Source organism: Hypomesus transpacificus, chromosome 22 (genome assembly GCF_021917145.1).
Source record: "Hypomesus transpacificus isolate Combined female chromosome 22, fHypTra1, whole genome shotgun sequence".
In the NCBI taxonomy this organism is placed as follows: Eukaryota; Metazoa; Chordata; class Actinopteri; order Osmeriformes; family Osmeridae; genus Hypomesus; species Hypomesus transpacificus.
This window is the reverse complement of record NC_061081.1, coordinates 9,971,447-9,990,438: the sequence shown is the minus strand read 5'-3', so window position 1 is coordinate 9,990,438 and position 18,992 is coordinate 9,971,447. Positions and strand designations below refer to the sequence as shown.

General features: G+C 41.7%; 1 protein-coding gene across 1 annotated transcript; it reads right to left on the bottom strand.

Moving 5' to 3' along the window:
* Positions 1–11,864: 11,864 nt before the first annotated feature.
* LOC124484408 (endoglucanase-like) lies at positions 11,865–18,701 on the bottom strand. Its single transcript, XM_047045311.1, has 7 exons — positions 18,672–18,701; positions 18,473–18,534; positions 15,780–16,200; positions 15,499–15,560; positions 15,255–15,400; positions 13,094–13,258; positions 11,865–12,323 (listed from the first exon to the last, which is right to left on the bottom strand). The coding sequence occupies exons 1-7, from the start codon at positions 18,699–18,701 to the stop codon at positions 12,214–12,216; spliced, it is 996 nt and encodes a 331-aa protein (XP_046901267.1). The 3' UTR covers positions 11,865–12,213.
* Between the last annotated feature and the right edge of the window lie 291 nt (positions 18,702–18,992).

Here is an 18,992-nt window from a genome sequence, read left to right as displayed (position 1 = left end):
TCTGGCCAACATCTCAGCTTCATCACCATCTTTGAATACAATGTTGTCTCCATCAAATGTATCTGCCACATCACCTTCACTCAATACAACCTCACCTCCGGCCAACATCTCAGCTACATCACCATCTTTGAATTCAACATCACCTCCAACGAATGCATCTGCCACATCACCTCCACTCAATATAACCTCACCTCCGGCCAATATCTCAGCTACATCACCATCTTTGAATATAACATCATCCCCGTCGAATGCATTTGCCACTTCACCTCCACTCAATGCAACCTCACCTCCGGCCAACATCTCAACAACAAATCTTTCTTCCATATCACCGCTGCTCAGTGTAACCTCCTCTCCTGTCACTGCACCTTCAAGCCCCATGACATTCACTCCAGCAGCCACCGCTGCACCAACCACAACCACAACAGCAGCCCCAGCAGTTCCAGAAGTCAAGTTAGAGTTCAAACTGGAGCAACTATTCTCAGAGGACCTGTTGAATACGTCCTCTTCACAGTTCCAATTGTTGGCAAATCAAGTGACCACTGTGGTGAGTTAATGTTTTAATTAGGTTTATTGTTAAATTGGACATGGATCTGAGAGTATATTAACATGCACACTGATATTCCACTGTCATTCCAAATATGACAACATTTCAAGTTCGATAAGATCATATAAACCGCATATTCAGAATTTGGACATTCTGAAAGTAGCTCTTTCTGATAAAGATGTGGGATTTGCAGATATCTTGCAGGTTTTAGGAGCATTCTTCGGATATGTATACCATGCATTCAGAAAGTGCTAGCCGTCAGCTTAGTGCATGGTACATAAACCCACTGCTTAATCAGAGTATGTACGGCTGCATACAAATGGGAAAATTAGTGTAATATAATTTTCCTTAGTCATGCAAACAGAGAAGGAATATTGTTTTTTGGGAAATAAGAGTAAAAGCCAAAATATTTTTTGTATGTAAACTTAGTCATTGTTCAGTCTGGTTTATCAGGGTGCTATTGTTACAGGAAATATGCTTACATACACACTTATATTCCACTATTATTCAGAATACCACGATATTCCAGACATGCGAAGAGAAAATTATATTTGGATATTCCAAATAAGGCAGTATTTTAAAATGTAGCATTTCCCAATTTAGATTTGAGATATGCCAATATTATCCAGGTTTAAGGAGTATTCCTTGGACATACAGTGATTACTGCGTCGGACTATTAATCTTAGTTGGGGTTCAGGCAGGAGGACTCAGTATAGTATTTACTTGATGCTGTATTTCACACGGTACAATACGTGATTGTAATACTTGAATTTGGCATAATGGTTCTGCTCGCCGTGGCTCCCTGCTACACCCAACGGAGACACCGTCTCAACATCCGAGCAGAGAGCAGCGACGCATTCCCACCTACGAAAGGAACACAGAACCAAGGGTGGAGGCCGGGGAGGCGGAGGCAGCAGATTAAACAGAGCATTCTGTGTCAAACTAAGCAATGCGGAGTGCAACGATATCCTGACCAAATAGCCCGCCCTACTAAGAAAGTGTGCCCCAACTGCGTGATATTACGAGTTGGTAGTAACGCACTAGGTCTCGCGTCCCCTGCATGAACCAGTTCTGCTTGTTTTTTACCACAGTTTGCGTCACACAGCCTCTTGCCTGCGTGCGGTCAGCTCTTTGTGTTGTACACAAAACAATTAGCCAACAGTTTGCAAAGCTGGGATAGAGATACTGTACATGCCCAAAAGAAAATCTCACATTTCTAGTCAGAAGGAAAAACACATCTACTTTTAAATACAAATATGTTTTTTAACCAACACGTTTTTGGCAAAAATGTCATTTAAAGGGCATTGCCATTGGATGTATGTCACGGGGGTGCTGTACGTTGATTGCAGTCTGCACAATCACATGTAAACGGGAATATCAGTTGTAGCAGTTTTGTAGGAATTTTGTCTTTCTGGAGAAGGGTAAAAATAATATTTTGTGTATGTAGGCAAAATGTTGTCAATGTATATCTTAAACTTTACTCTTTTAAGAGTTTGGAAAGACGTAAAGTAATATCTTCATGTGATATGTTATTATCTTACACAGCTTAATAATGTCTACAAAAACAAATATGGATCCAAATTTAATCGCACTGAGATTAAAGGCTTCAGGTTTGTAAATGTTCTCTTTGTAAAAAAAATGAAAATACTATGAATTCAGTGATTCTTCAAGAATATACACTTATATTTACATTTCTGGAAACCGAGATAGGCCTATTCAATACTTAATTCCTTGTCATATATCATTATTTTACAGAAAAGGATCAGTTGTGGTAAATACTGTGCTGGTGTTTAACAACATCAGTTCAGTCCCTGAGCCAACTGATGTGGCTACCACTATGCTGGAGGCCGTGTCCAGCAACAGCTCCAACTTCTCTCTCCCAGTGAACACATCCTCAATTGTGGTGACAAGTAAGATTGTGATTAAAAAATATATATGTATATTTCAGTTAACTATCATATACATTTTGCAATTATATAACAACGTCATAGAGATGTAAGTAATGAGTTCATCTCTCAATGTTGAAATAAGAACTTATATTTCTTAATTAATCTATGACAAAACAATGTGATAATGTCATTAATTGAGTGTAAAACATTTCTGACAGGGCTTTTCTCTACTACACAAGATTTAACAACTGTAACTGTGGGGCTGACCACTGGCTCTGTTACATCATCTGCCACTGCTACCTCACCTCAATTCAACGGGTCAGCTACATCACCACCTTTGAATACAACATCACCTCCATCAAATGTATCTGCCATGACAGCTTTATTCAATATAACCTCACTTCCGGCCAACATCTCAGCTACTTCACCATCTTTGAATACAATGTCACCTCCATCAAATGTATCTGCCACATCACCTTCACTCATTACAACCTCACTTCCGGCCAACATCTCAGCTACTTCACCATCTTTGAATACAAAGTCACCTCCATCAAATGTATCTGCCACATCACCTTCACTCATTACAACCTCACTTCCGGCCAACATCTCAGCTACATCACCATCTTTATATACAATGCCGCCTCCATCAAATGTATCTGCCATATCTGCTTCACTCAATATAACCTCATCTGCGCCAAATATCTCAGCTACTTCACCATCTTTGAATACAATGTCACCTCCATCAAATGTATTTGCCACATCACCTTCACTCAATATAACCTCAACTCCGGCCAACATCTCAGTTACATTACCATCTTTGCATACAATGTCGCCTCCATCAAATGTATCTGCCACATCACCTTCCCTCAATATAACCTCACTTCCGGCCAACATCTCAGCTACTTCACCATCTTTGAATACAATGTCACCTCCATCAAATGTATTTGCCACATCACCTTCACTCAATATAACCTCAACTCCGGCCAACATCTCAGTTACATTACCATCTTTGCATACAATGTCGCCTCCATCAAATGTATCTGCCACATCACCTTCCCTCAATATAACCTCACTTCCGGCCAACATCTCAGCTACTTCACCATCTTTGAATACAATGTCACCTCCATCAAATGTATCTGCCACATCACCTTCACTCATTACAACCTCACTTCCGGCCAACATTTCAGCTACTTCACCATCTTTGAATACAAAGTCACCTCCATCAAATGTATCTGCCACATCACCTTCACTCATTACAACCTCATTTCCGGCCAACATCTCAGCTACATCACCATCTTTGAATACAATGTCACCTCCATCAAATGTATCTGCCACATCACCGTCATTCATTACAACCTCACTTCCGGCCAACATCTCAGCTACTTCACCATTTTTTAATACAACGTCACCTCCATCAAATGTATCTGCCACATCACCTTCACTCAATATAACCTCACCTATAGCCAACATCTCAGAAACATCACTATCTTCGAACACAATGTCGCCTCCATCAAATGTATCTGCCACATCACCTTCACTCAATACAAACTCACCTCCAGCCAACATCTCAGCTACATCACCATCTTTGAATAAGACATCACCTCCAATGAATGCATCTACCACATTACCTTTGCTCAATGTAACTTCGTCCCCTGTCACTGAACCTTCAAGCCAGTCCCCAACAGCTGCTCTAACAGCATCCCCAACAGCATCCCCAACAGCTGCTCCAACAGCATCCCCAACAGCAGCTCCAACAGCATCCCCAACAGCAGCTCCAACAGCATCCCCAACAGCATCCCCAACAGCAACTCCAACAGCAGCTCCAACAGCAACTCCAACAGCAGCCCCAACAGCAGCCCCAACTGCACCTCCGACAACTGCTTCAACCAACCCACCATTGTCAAGTGAGGGCAGTCTGGGTCTAACATTCAGTCTGAACCAGAATTTCAATGCAGATCTGTCTAATTCATCATCTGCAGCATTCCAGAAACTTGCTACCACTGTGATAACTGAGGTACAACTCAACATTATTACACATATCAATATACATATAAAATACATGAGACATGTTAAGATCAGCCACTGTAACAGCTAAGGTACACATTTAATGTAACATCCATGTTTTCTGAAAGTATGAAAAGTAGCAACTTTAAGACCACTTGCAGTCTGAAATACTGTAAATGAAATGTTACATCTTACCATATGTGTCTGTATGCAGATAAACAAAATATACAAGAAGAAATTTGCAAGGTTTCTCCGGGCCATCATCAACAAATTCAGGTAAGCAATCATTTCCATCATTCATCATTTGTTACTGTAATGTGTGGAGTTTAAGAAACCTCTCATATTAATCCAGTCCATTTTCTTGTCCAATATAGGAGTGGATCCATAGTTGTTGATATGACACTCGTGTTCCAGAACGAGTCTTCAGTTCCCTCTGCAAACGAAACGGAATCAACTCTGAATACAGCTCTCACCACCAGCTCCACCTCCCTAAACATTATTCCAGGCACTGTCAGTGCTCGTAAGTATTAACAAGGCGTAGGTTTCAATATACATGTCCCACCCACTTTAATGACTGGTTGATGATGTTGTTGTTCATCGCAATGCAAAGATATCAAAATTGATTTGGTATTGCTTTTGAACGGGCTAATTCCAAATGTGCATGTGGGCCATTGAGCAAAACGGCCCAATACTTCAGCCTTCACTGTTGACTCCATAAATGTTGTTCAGTACTGAGTATAGTATATTGTATATGAGAAAACATCTAATGAATATGGTCATTATATTCACAATAATGCTTACGTAATTATTTATAATTGTTCTTTCCCTACAGCAGCCACAACAACAACTACAACAGCTGCTCCTACAGTAGCCCCAACAGCTGCTCCAACAGCTGCTCCAACAGCTGCTCCAACAGCAGCTCCAACAGCCGCTCCAACAGCAGCTCCAACAGCTGCTCCAACAGCATCCCCAACAGCATCCCCAACAGCATCCCCAACAGCAACTCCAACAGCAGCCCCTACAGCAGCTCCAACAGATGCTCCAACAGCCGCTCCAACAGCAGCTCCAACAGCCGCTCCAACAGCAGCTCCAACAGCCGCTCCAACAGCAGCCCCTACAGCAGCTCCAACAGCCGCTCCAACAGCAGCTCCAACAGCTGCTCCAACAAAAGCTCCAACAGCTGCTCCAACAGAAGCTCCAACAGCTGCTCCAACAGCAGCTCCAACAGCTGCTCCAACAGCTGCTCCAACAGCAGCTCCAACAGCTGCTCCAACAGCAGCCCCTACAGCAGCTCCAACAGCAGCCCCTACAGCTGCTCCAACAGCCGCTCCAACAGCAGCTCCAACAGCTGCTCCAACAAAAGCTCCAACAGCTGCTCCAACAGAAGCTCCAACAGCTGCTCCAACAGCAGCTCCAACAGCTGCTCCAACAGCTGCTCCAACAGCAGCTCCAACGGGAGCTCCAACAGCAGCCCCTACAGCAGCTCCAACAGCAGCCCCTACAGCTGCTCCAACAGCAGCCCCAACAGCTGCTCCAACAGCTGCTCCAACAGCAGCCCCAACAGCTGCTCCAACAGCAGCTCCAACAGCGGCCCCAACAGCTGCTCCAACAGCAGCCCCAACAGCTGCTCCAACAGCAGCTCCTACAGCTGCCCCAACGGGAGCTCCGACAACTGCTTCAACCAACCCACCATCGTCAAGTGAGGGCAGTCTGGGTCTAACATTCAGTCTGAACCAGACTTTCAATGCAGATCTGTCTGATTCATCCTCTGCAGCATTCCAGAATCTTGCTGCCACTGTGATCTCTGAGGTACAACTAAACATTATTACACATATCAATATACATATAAGAATCATGAGACAATTTAAGGTGTACACTGTATTAGCTAATGTACAACTTCTATGTAACATCCATTATTTCTGAAATAATGAAAAGTTGCAACTTTAAGACCATTTGCAATCTGAAATAGTGTAAATGAAATGTTACATTTGTATTCACTGTGTTAACCATATGTGTCTGTATGCAGATAAACAAAATTTACAAGAAGAAATTTGCAAGGTTTCTCCGTGCCATCATCAACAAATTCAGGTAAGCAATCATTTCCATCATTCATCATGTGTTACTGTAAGGTTTGAAGCTCAAGGAATCTCTAAGATTAATCCAGTCCATTTTCTTGTCCAATATAGGAGTGGATCCGTAGTCGTTGATATGACACTCGTGTTCCAGAATAAGTCTTCAGTTCCCTCTGCAAAAGAAACGGAATCAACTCTGAATACAGCTCTCACCACCAGCTCCACCTCCCTAAACATTATTTCAGGCAGTGTCAGTGCTCGTAAGTATCAACAAGGCAAAAGTTTCACTGTACATGTCCCACCCACTTTAATGACCGGTTAAGATAGTGGTTCCATTGATTTTGTTGAAAAGGTGGGTGGGGACGTCAAGACACACACTTTTTACTAAGAACATTATATGAAACGGCTGAATCCACAGTTATTTAAAAAAAAGCTGTCCCCACCCACATTTGAAAACAAATCTTAATGTCTGACTAGGACCATATTCCAATTTTGTCTTCTCATTATTGAAAGATAGACACATTCAAGGTTGCATTTGTAATAGGTTTTCTTCATTTTCCCTGCATTCTGTTTATCTCACTTGTCAATACAGAAACAACCACAACCACAACCACAACCCCTACTTCAGGAGGTCCTCCCAGACACACAACCTTCTCCATTGCTGCCATGACACTGATTCTGCTGCAAGTGGTACAGATGTTGGCTGGCTTATAGTCTGCACCACTGCTGCCTTTTTAGATAGTGGAGCCATATCTGCCACTCACCAAGTAGAACAAGGCTGAACTAATGAACTGTCCACAGCCCTTAAGTGGTGGTACAATATTAAAAAATGTATATTACTGAATGAAACAAGAACACTGTATTTTGTAATCTACATTATGTCCTTTACACATCTTACATGATGAATTTTGCCAATGTTATGTGGTAAAGTGGAAGTGTATTTTAAAATTATTAAGCTTATCTTTACTTTTATGTCAATTACATCTTTAACTAATTTATCACTCATATTTATGTTTTACGTTATAACTTAAGTACAATTCAATAAGCCAAATAAAGTTTTATGTGATTTATTAATCCTTTTTCTTTAGTCTTTTTTACACCTGTGAAACACGTGAAAGCATGACAGAAACAGTCAGGGTTGTTTTGAGGCATGCATGTTCGTTTTTTTAGTTGTTTGAGACAAGATTTAGAGAGGGGACAGACATTATGACAGAAAAGAGTGGATGAGAGAGTGAAAACAGAAAGAAAACAGAAAAGAGAGATAGAAAATGGCATTTCCTAGCCTTCCAGAAGGTGGAAAAATCAACAGCACGAGGGAAACTATCTGACCTACGTATAACACTTTGAAAGCGACAAGGCCTGTATGACTTATTGAAAGTCTATATAAATAAGTATGACTAGCCTGTGTGTATTTTGTTTAGTCTAAGTTAACAAACACATGCTTTTTAGACATTTGCAGAAGCCAATTGGCCGTGTTAGAAACAAATAGGCGAAGCTGGTTCAGGCAGGAGACATGCATTCAATAATTTGGCAGTACCACTTAAGCATGCAATCAAGCTCAGCCCCAAAAAAACGTTTATATTTGTCATCATGTCAAACTATACCAGACTGTAATGTAAACCGTAAAAAACTAAATTTAAGTATGTCATGTTCTGGCACAGAGGGTCACACATATTTAGTCACGGGCAACTATAATGTATATCCATTGTCCTTCAGATGTTTTTTAAGGGTTTACTATATCAACAAAAGTTGCTATATTATTTTCTTAATGTATCATGTGGGGCTAGTCCTATTCATTTTTCAGTCACCACTGCCCTCCAGTTCAGTCACCACTGCCCTCCAGTCTGCCAGAGCGGCTTCCAGGTCATCCGTCATCATTCTGCTGGACCTTTCTGCGGCGTTTGATACGGTTAACCACCAGATCCTGCTCTCCAGACTTTCTGAGATGGGCATCACTGGCACTGCACTCCAGTGGATCTCATCCTACCTGTCGGGAAGATCCTACCAGGTCTCCTGGGGAGGCAAACTGTCAGGCCCACGCCAGCTCTCCACTGGTGTCCCACAGGGCTCCGTCCTTGGTCCCCTCCTCTTCTCTCTGTACACCACCTCACTTGGACCAATCATCACCTCCCATGGCTTCTCCTACCACTGCTACGCTGACGACACGCAGCTGTACCTGTCATTCCCTCCGACCGATCCGGGGATCTCAGCTAGGATTGAGGCCTGCCTCGCAGACATCTCCGCCTGGATGACTGAGCACCATCTCCAGCTGAACCTTGCCAAAACAGAACTTCTCATCATCCCGGCCAAACCCTCCATCTCCCATGACTTCTCAATCACCCTGGGATCTGCGACGGTGACCCCCTCATCCTCTGCCAGGAACCTTGGGGTGACCATGGACAACGAGCTCTCCCTCACGGCCCACATTGCTGCGGTCTCCCGGTCGTGTAGATTCACCCTCTACAACATCCGGAAGATCAGGAGATACCTGTCTGAGCACTCCACCCAGCTGCTTGTCCAAGCACTTGTCCTCTCCAAGTTGGACTACTGCAACTCGCTGCTCGCCGGTCTCCCATCATGCGCAACCCGCCCTCTTCAGAGAATTCAGAACGCAGCGGCCCGTCTGGTCTACAATCTACCCAGACGCTCCCACGTTACCCCGCTCCTCATCTCCCTCCACTGGCTACCCATAACGGCCCGCATCAGATTCAAGACCCTGGTACTGACCTTCCGAGCAGTGAATGGAACTGCGCCCGACTACATCAAGTCTCTCCTGCAGCCTTACACCCCCACCCGCCACCTACGGTCTTCTTCAGACAACCGCCTGGTGGTCCCACCTCTCATGACCGCCCGGTCCCAGCACAAGCTCTTCTCCTGCCTGGCACCCCAATGGTGGAATCAACTCCCCACCTCCATCAGAGACACGGACTGTCTCTCCACCTTCAAGAGAAGGCTCAAGACGCACTTGTTCCGGGAGTACAATGGTACTTAGGAATGGTTTGCTGAATCCAACGCTAGTTTCCTCAAGGTTCACAATGACTCTTGCTTAGACTGTTGCTCTTGTTGGTTAGTGGTAGCTGATTTAAACTGTTGTATTCTTCTTTTTTTTAGTTAATCCTATTTGTATTGCTTTCCTACAGGTACACCTGCACTTAGAGATCAATGTTGTGTAATTTTAACTTGTTTAACTACATGCTCTTATGGTTTCTTCCCTTTAGCACTATTTTTTGGTTGTCCACAATATGTACTTCTTGTTTTTGACTACCCGCAATGCTGTGGGGCTATCTTGTTGTTATTATCAGTGACCTATGCACTTTGTGAAGCTCTCTCTTGGAAGTCGCTTTGGACAAAAGCGTCTGCTAAATGAATAAATGTAAATGTAAATGTAAATTTATTCATAGTATTCATTCAACTTATTCATTATTTGAGCCAACAAGGCAAGGAGCCCAATGAATCCTGTCTGGATTAGTATCCTTAGAACCAAACCAGAATTCATGTTCCAGCTGTATTATCATTAAGACATGATTTTATTGCTTTGTTGGTTCAAATAAAAGATATACATCTTGTTGCAGCTGAACATGTATTGACTCATATTAGATTATACTTAAATACATTCTGCACACAACTAGTAATTTCCCCAAAATATGACATTAGTTTGTTTTATGTAATGAGAAAAACTGGAAAGTTTCACATCGCTTCACATAAACTGTCACAAGCTAATGTTTCTATGATAAATGTTAACAATAGCAAAATAATTGCACAGCATCGCACAGCAAGGTCTGGTGTTATTTGACAAATGTCTTTGCTTTTATATTAAACTTGAATTTAAACTCCACCCAAAGGGCGTAGGTGTGATTTATGCTTTGCAAGGGACATCCATTCATGAGAGCGTGCAGCCTTTTTTCTCAAATTAATTGAGCGCAAATACAGTTTTTTGACATGGCTATATGTAATTACGTTTCACTAGGGAACGGCCCTAAATTATACGCCTCTACTCAAACTTCTCCAACTTATATTTAAATACAACAGGTGCTGGTCTACCGAGACCCTAAAGGGACATGGGAAGAAAAAAAGATTATGGTGTGTACGAGAAACTTTTTGGTGCACACCCGAAATTATCATCTCAGACACCGTCACTTGAAGGCGAGGTGGAGGCCCGAAAACCACATTATTTGGTGGCCGGTGGATCACCAATAAAAAAACAGTGTGAGTGGCAGCACTTGCTGCTGCCATCAACTGTGCCAGTGATACCTAACAAGGTTGAGTGTAGGCCTATTGCGCGGAGCTTAACGGCTGTATTTCCAGCTTTTGAAATATGATGATATATGCACATTATTAAAGAAATATATTTAGTTATACACTGTTTTACACTCGTCTGGGTTGTTATATGTGTAGAAACTGCAAGTGCAGCTCGGATCTAAGACGGATTCGAGAGACCGCAGATAGAGTGCGGCTAGTCTGGTTTGTTATATGTTTTAGATCTATTACTTTTATCACTTGTATTATTGTTGTCATGAGCGATAAGGCCTCTTGTGAATGCGAGTGGAGAATGAGCTCTCAAATGTAGTAGAAACGCAAAAGACTGTGGCACCATGTAAAATGTATGATATGAAGACCTGCATTTTTGTATATCTGCAGGAATTTGCAAAGAGTTAGGTGCTTTTCTAATTGTAATTCTGCATAGCTGCCCTTGTTTTTAGCCCTCAAATATTAGCCATCTTTATTTATTAGAATATTTGCTTTTTTCAACAAGTTTATATATGAGCACCCGCATGCCGCACGATAGGCCAGTATTTATTCTATGTCATTAATTTAATCAATGTTGTTAATGTGCCTATATAGCCTATTTGCGCACTTTTATGTGATCTTAGAATGGAGGTCCATTCACTCGAATAGGGAGTAGCATGTTGACTGAATATGCTTTCTGCCCTTACAACCAAATTGAAGACATATGCTAAGTAGCCTACACACTAAAATGTGTTTTCATTCTTATATGATTTTCAAAATTTGAGAGACCACAGACACAAAGACAAAAAAAATTCTAGATTTAGCCTAACTGTTTTGCTCGTATAGTGTGTGGTGTTTGTCCTTGGGGTTCCCCCCCACATTAGGATTTCTGATCCTAAATATTCAAGATTCGCGATTGGGGGGGCTCCGACGTTCTTTCGAGCAAGTTGGAAAGATGTCATTTTCTGTCTTCTTTCTGTTTTCACTCTCTCATCCACTCTTTTCTGTCATATTGTCTGTCCCCTCTCTAAATCTTTTCTCAAACACTGAAAAACATACATGCCTCAAAACAACCCTGACTGTTTCTGTCATGCTTTCACATGGTGTTAAAAGACTAAAGAAAAAGGATTAATAAATCACATTAAACTTTATTTGCCTATTGGATTGTACATAAGTCATAACTTTTGTGAGAAAACAAATATGGGTATTAAATTAGTTAAAGATGTATTTGACATAAAAGTAATATTTTTTATAATTTTAAAATACACTTCCACTTTACCACATAACATTGGCAAAATTCATGATGTGTAAAGGACATAATGTACAAAATACAGCATTCATGTTTCCTTCAGTAATACAAATTTTAAAATATTTTACTACCACTTAAGGTGTGTGAATAGTTCATTAGTTCAGCCTTGTTCTACTTGGTGAGTGGCAGATATGGCTCCACTTTCTTAAAAGGCAGCAGTGGTGCAGACTATAAGCCAGCCAACATCTGTACCACTTGCAGCAGAATCAGCGTCATGGCAGCCATGGAGAAGGTTGTGTGTCTGGGAGGACCTCCTGAAGTAGGGGTTGTGGTTGTTTCTGTATTGACAAGGGAAATAAACATAGAATTAAGTGAAAATGAAAAAAACCTATTGCAAATGCAACCTTGAATGTGTCTATCTTTCAATAATGAGACGACATAAGTTGGAATATGGTCCTGGTCAGACATTTAGATTTGCTGTCAAATGTGGGTGGGGACAGCTTAAAAACAAAAAAATATGTGGATTCAGCCATTTAATATAATGTTCTTAGTAAAAAGTGTGTGTGTGACATCCCACCCACTTTTTCAACAAAATCATTGGAACCACTATCTAAACTTGTCATTAAAGTGGGTGGGACATGTATATGTGTAAGGCTGATTTTCTGTGTACATGTGCAGCCTGAGACTCTGTAAGGTCAAGAGGTCATGCAGTGAGGCCCCCCACTGAGCAGAATATAGACATGGCACGCACGCATTCCAGACAGTGGGGAGACAGTGGGGAAAATCATGTCCAAATAGGGCTTATGTGGTTAACGACCACTTCACCTGCTGAACGTTCTAGTGTATCAGTGCACTGACCACTGAAGACCCGTTAAGGAAGCAATTCTGTGCATTTTATATCTGTACTGTCCAACTCATGTATTTAAGCATGGCTGAGAGAGAGAGTTTTCACTCATGCCATCAGTTTGTCTTGAAATGATTGTTTGATCCGGGCAGCTCGACTAATAAACCAAGTCAACTCCTTTCCTTTGTCGTGATTCCTTCCGGCCTGCCTTCTCCAGACGATCCATCCTATCAATATTGACACCACCACTTTGTTAATACTTACGAGCTGCAGTTGGAGCTGTTGGGGATGCTGTTGGAGCTGCTGTTGGAGCAGCTGTTGGGGATGCTGTTGGGGATGCTGTTGGAGCTGCTGTTGGAGCAGCTGTTGGGGATGCTGTTGGGGATGCTGTTGGGGCTGCTGTTGGAGCTGCTGTTGTAGTTGTGCCTCCTGTAGGAAAAGAACAATTTTAAATAAATATGTAATCATTATTGTTAATTTATACCATGGTCTGGGTGAATACTCGATTCTGATTGGCTGCAGGGTTGTCCATTATCAGGTGATATACGAACACCTACTAAGTAATTGCAGCAAAACTGTCCTTTCACCGTTCTAAATTATTGCACTGGCTACAAAGTGTCTGAAATAAGTAACCATAACAACAGGGACGCAGTCCTCCATTTACAAGCCTCCATTTACAATTTTGAAAGACTGTAACAAGCTAACATGTTATTACAACAATGAATGACTTTCAATATTTCTTTCAACTTATTTGAAAAACGTTACTTTTCTGAATTTACTGTGTCATTGTCAAGTAATCGTGCATCTCACAAACTAGGCTATTCACTATTCACCTCGCTAGTCAATCTAGTACTTCAGACAGGCTGCGGCCAACACACAGTAGCCGCCGATTATTTCCTTCTAAAAATCTTGATTTTATTTGGGGACAATGTCATGGCTCGATAGCTGGCTAGTCTTGTGGTTAAACATACTGTCAAATTATAATTACTGTTTGGAGAATATGTCAACTTTGATGCGGTCATCTCACATCCATTTGCTATAGACCAATTATTTGTTTGTTAACATTCAGGATGAGCGCGCAATTTGGTTGCAAAAAAACGGGAAAGGATAGCATTTTAAATGGCAAAAGGACCACACGGATAATACAAATAGTTAGATTTAAAAAGACCAAAAAGCTCGAGGAGGACAGCCTTTAAGAGAGAAAGCGATTACCCATTGATTTGTCGCATCAGAATTTTGATTTGGGTCACGAAGGTCTTGACATTTGAGTGAGAATGTCGCCCGGTAGACCGCATAGTCGGGCGGCAGCCATGTCTTCACGTCATGTCACAAAGTTCATAATTTTACATATTTACAGTCAATTCTACATCTAAAAAGTCGAGCAGGGCAGCTTAAGAGATATGGGAATTCTGCTTTTAGACAGCTTGTCCGATAATTTTTGTGATTTGTTTAGAACTGGCAATCTGAGTGAGACTGCGTCCCCGTTACACTGTTTTGACGTTAGCCTCAGTCAGACTCGCTCACTGGCAGTGTGCACAATGTTGTATTTCATTCCATTCTACACCAGAAACGTCAGGGAGGACTGCCTAATGTAGATACGAGCCAGCATCTCGGATTTCTTTAACCGAGCCTGTTTCATTCGTCAATTGACTGAGAAAGCGACCTCCGTTAACCAGGCTAGTTTTGCCCGATCACTTTGTCAGGCTGTTTAAGGGTATCGGGGTCAAGTGACTTTTGTGCATAGACAAGTGAAACGTAAATGTATTTGTCCAAAGGCCAAGAGCCTCAAAAAGTTAATATCCAGCCCTGCAATCCAGTGGCCAGATATATGATGACCTGATCGACACTCAAAGTGTAATAGACCGGGGAGAAGTTCGTCTTTTGCAACCGACATGCGCAGTTGAGCCTACTTGACAATTGTGTGACGTAGGGTGGAAATTGGTCTATTCAACTCGCTATACAGATTGCGGCCATTCTGTAGCCTACTTTGCTACTTTGTTCATGAAAATCTTGATATTGATTTTGGGACAGTGACATGGCTAGTTAGCTAGCAAATATTCTTGTCAAACACACTGTAAAATTATATTTACTGTTTGTCAACCGTATACAATGTTATTGCCTTTGAATCTTGCTAGCATAACGTTAGCTTTCGGGCCACTAGCTCAGCCAAAGGAAAGCCGGTGATGGTTCTATGAGCTGAGCGGACTAGCTAGAAATATTAGAGTTGGCTAAATAAAAAAAAATAAAAAAACGTTAGATTTCGATAATATATTGTAAAAAACCTGAAAACATAAAGTAGTGTTTGTAAAAACAAATCGTTGGCAAGTGACCATGGTATAAGCGGGATAACTCTGCTGCGCGTCGGACGGTTCACGCCTCCGCATCGTCCATTATCAGGTGATACCTACGCCTTGTTAATACTTACGAGCACTGACACTGCCAGGAATAATGTTTAGGGAAGTGGAGTTAGCGGTGATGGTTGTATTCAGAGTTGATTCTGCTTCATTTGCAGAGGGAACTGACGACTCATTCTGGAACACGAGTGTCATATCAACAACAACGGATCCACTCCTATATTGGACAAGAACATTGACTGGATTAATCTCAGAGGTTCCTTGAACTTCACACATTACAGTAACACATGATAAATGATGGAAATGATTGCTTACCTGAATCTGTTGATGATGGCACGGAGAAACCTTGCAAATTTCTTCTTGTAAATGTTGTTTATCTGCATACAGACACATATGGTTAACACAGTGAATACAAATGTAACATTTAATTTACAGTATTTCAGACTGCAAGTGGTCTTAAAGTTGCTAATTTTCATTATTTCAGAAAAAAATTGATGTTACATTAAATTTGTACCTTAGCTGTTACAGTGGTTGATCTTAACATGTGTCATGTATTTTATATGTATATTGATTTGTGTAATAAGGTTGAGTTGTACCTCAGTTATCACAGTGGTAGCAAGTTTCTGGAATGCTGCAGATGATGAATTAGACAGATCTGCATTGAAATTCTGGTTCAGACTGAATGTTAGACCCAGACTGCCCTCACTTGACGATGGTGGGTTGGTTGAAGCAGTTGTCGGAGGTGCAGTTGGGGCTGCTGTTGGGGATGCTGTTGGGGATGCTGTTGGAGCTGCTGTTGGGGATGCTGTTGGGGATGCTGTTGGAGCTGCTGTTGGGGATGCTGTTGGGGATGCTGTTGGAGCTGCTGTTGGGGATGCTGTTGGAGCTGCTGTTGGGGATGCTGTTGGGGATACTGTTGGGGATACTGTTAGGGATGCTGTAGGAGCAGCTGTTGGGGATGCTGTTGGAGCTGCTGTTGAAGCAGCTGTTGGGGATGCTGTTGGGGATGCTGTTGGGGCTGCGGTTGGAGCTGCTGTTGTAGTTGTGCCTCCTGTAGGAAAAGAACAATTATAAATAAATATGTAATCATTTCTGTTAATTTATACCTTGGTCTGGGTGAATACTCGATTCTGATTGGCTGCAGGGGTGTCCATTATCAGGTGATATACGGACACCTACTAAGTAATTGCAGCAAAACTGTCCTTTCACCGTTCTAAATTATTGCACTGGCTACAAAGTGTCTGAAATAAGTAACCATAACAACAGGGACGCAGTCCTCCATTTACAAGCCTCCATTTACAATTTTTAAAGACTGTAACAAGCTAACATGTCATTACAACAATGAATGACTTTCAATATCTCTTTCAACTTATTTGAAAAACCTTACTTTTCTGAATTACTGTGTCATTGTCAAGTAATCGTGCATCTCACAAACTAGGCTATTCACTATTCACCTCACTAGTCAATCTAGTACTTCAGACAGGCTGCGGCCAACACACAGTAGCCGCCGATTATTTTCTTCTTAAAAATCTTGATTTTATTTGGGGACAATGACATGGCTCGATAGCTGGCTAGTCTTGTGGTTAAACATACTGTCAAATTATAATTACTGTTTGGAGAATATGTCAACTTTGATGCGGTCATCTCACATCCATTTGCTTTAGACCAATTATTTGTTTGTAAACATTCAGGATGCGCACGCAATTTGGTTGCAGAAAAACGGGAAGGGATAGCATTTTAAATGGCAAAAGGACCACACGGATAATACAAATAGTTAGATTTAAAAAAACAAAAAGCTTGAGGAGGACAGCCTTTAAGAGAGAAAGCGATTACCTATTGATTTGTCGCATCAGAATTTTGATTTGGGTCACGAAGGTCTTGACATTTGAGTGAGAATGTCGCCCGGTAGACCGCATAGTCGGGCGGCAGCCATGTCTTCACGTCATGTCACAAAGTTCATAATTTTACAGTTTTACAGTCAATTCTACATCTAAAAAGTCGAGCAGGGCAGCTTAAGAGATATGGGAATTCTGCTTTTAGACAGCTGGTCCGATAATTTTTGTGATTTGTTTAAAACTGGCAATCTGAGTGAGACTGCGTCCCCGTTACACTGTTTTGACGTTAGCCTCAGTCAGACTCGCTCACTGGCAGTGTGCACAATGTTGTATTTCATTCCATTCTACACCAGAAACGTCAGGGAGGACTGCCTAATGTAGATACGAGCCAGCATCTCGGATTTCTTTAACCAAGCCTGTTTCATTCGTCAATTGACTGAGAAAGCGACCTCCGTTAACCAGGCTAGTTTTGCCCGATCACTTTGTCAGGCTATTTAAGGGTATCGGGGTCAAGTGACTTTTGTGCATAGATAAGTGAAACGTAAATGTATTTGTCCAAAGGCAAAGAGCCTCAAAAAGTTAATATCCAGCCCTGCAATCCAGTAGCCAGATATATGATGACCTGATCGACACTCAAAGTGTAATAGACCGGGGAGAAGTTCGTCTTTTGCAACCAACATGCTCAGTTGAGCCTACTTGACAATTGTGTGACGTAGGGTGAAAAATGGTCTATTCAATTCGCTATACAGGCTGCGGTCATTCTGAAGCCTAGTTAGCTACTTTGTTCGTGAAAATCTTGATATTGATTTTGGGACAGTGACATGGCTGGTTAGCTAGCAAATATTCTTGTCAACACACTGTAAAATTATATTTACTGTTTGTCAACCGTACACAATGTTATTGCCTTTGAATCTTGCTAGCATAACGTTAGCTTTCGGGCTACTAGCTCAGCCAAAGGAAAGCCGGTGTTGGTTCTATGAGCTGAGTGGACTAGCTAGAAATATCATAGTTGGCTAAAGTAAAAAAATAAAAAAAACGTTAGATTTCTATAATAGATTGCAAAACACCTGAAAACATAAAGTAGTGTTTGTAAAAACAAATCGTTGGCAAGTGACCATGGTATAAGCGGGATAACTCTGCTGCGCGTCGGACGGTTCACGCCTCCGCATCGTCCATTATCAGGTGATACCTACGCCTTGTTAATACTTACGAGCACTGACACTGCCAGGAATAATGTTTAGGGAAGTGGAGTTAGCGGTGATGGTTGTATTCAGAGTTGATTCTGCTTCATTTGCAGAGGGAACTGACGACTCATTCTGGAACACGAGTGTCATATCAACAACAACGGATCCACTCCTATATTGGACAAGAACATTGACTGGATTAATCTCAGAGGTTCCTTGAACTTCACACATTACAGTAACACATGATAAATGATGGAAATGATTGCTTACCTGAATCTGTTGATGATGGCACGGAGAAACCTTGCAAATTTCTTCTTGTAAATGTTGTTTATCTGCATACAGACACATATGGTTAACACAGTGAATACAAATGTAACATTTAATTTACAGTATTTCAGACTGCAAGTGGTCTTAAAGTTGCTAATTTTCATTATTTCAGAAAAAAATTGATGTTACATTAAATTTGTACCTTAGCTGTTACAGTGGTTGATCTTAACATGTGTCATGTATTTTATATGTATATTGATTTGTGTAATAAGGTTGAGTTGTACCTCAGTTATCACAGTGGTAGCAAGTTTCTGGAATGCTGCAGATGATGAATTAGACAGATCTGCATTGAAATTCTGGTTCAGACTGAATGTTAGACCCAGACTGCCCTCACTTGACGATGGTGGGTTGGTTGAAGCAGTTGTCGGAGGTGCAGTTGGGGCTGCTGTTGGGGATGCTGTTGGGGATGCTGTTGGAGCTGCTGTTGGGGATGCTGTTGGGGATGCTGTTGGAGCTGCTGTTG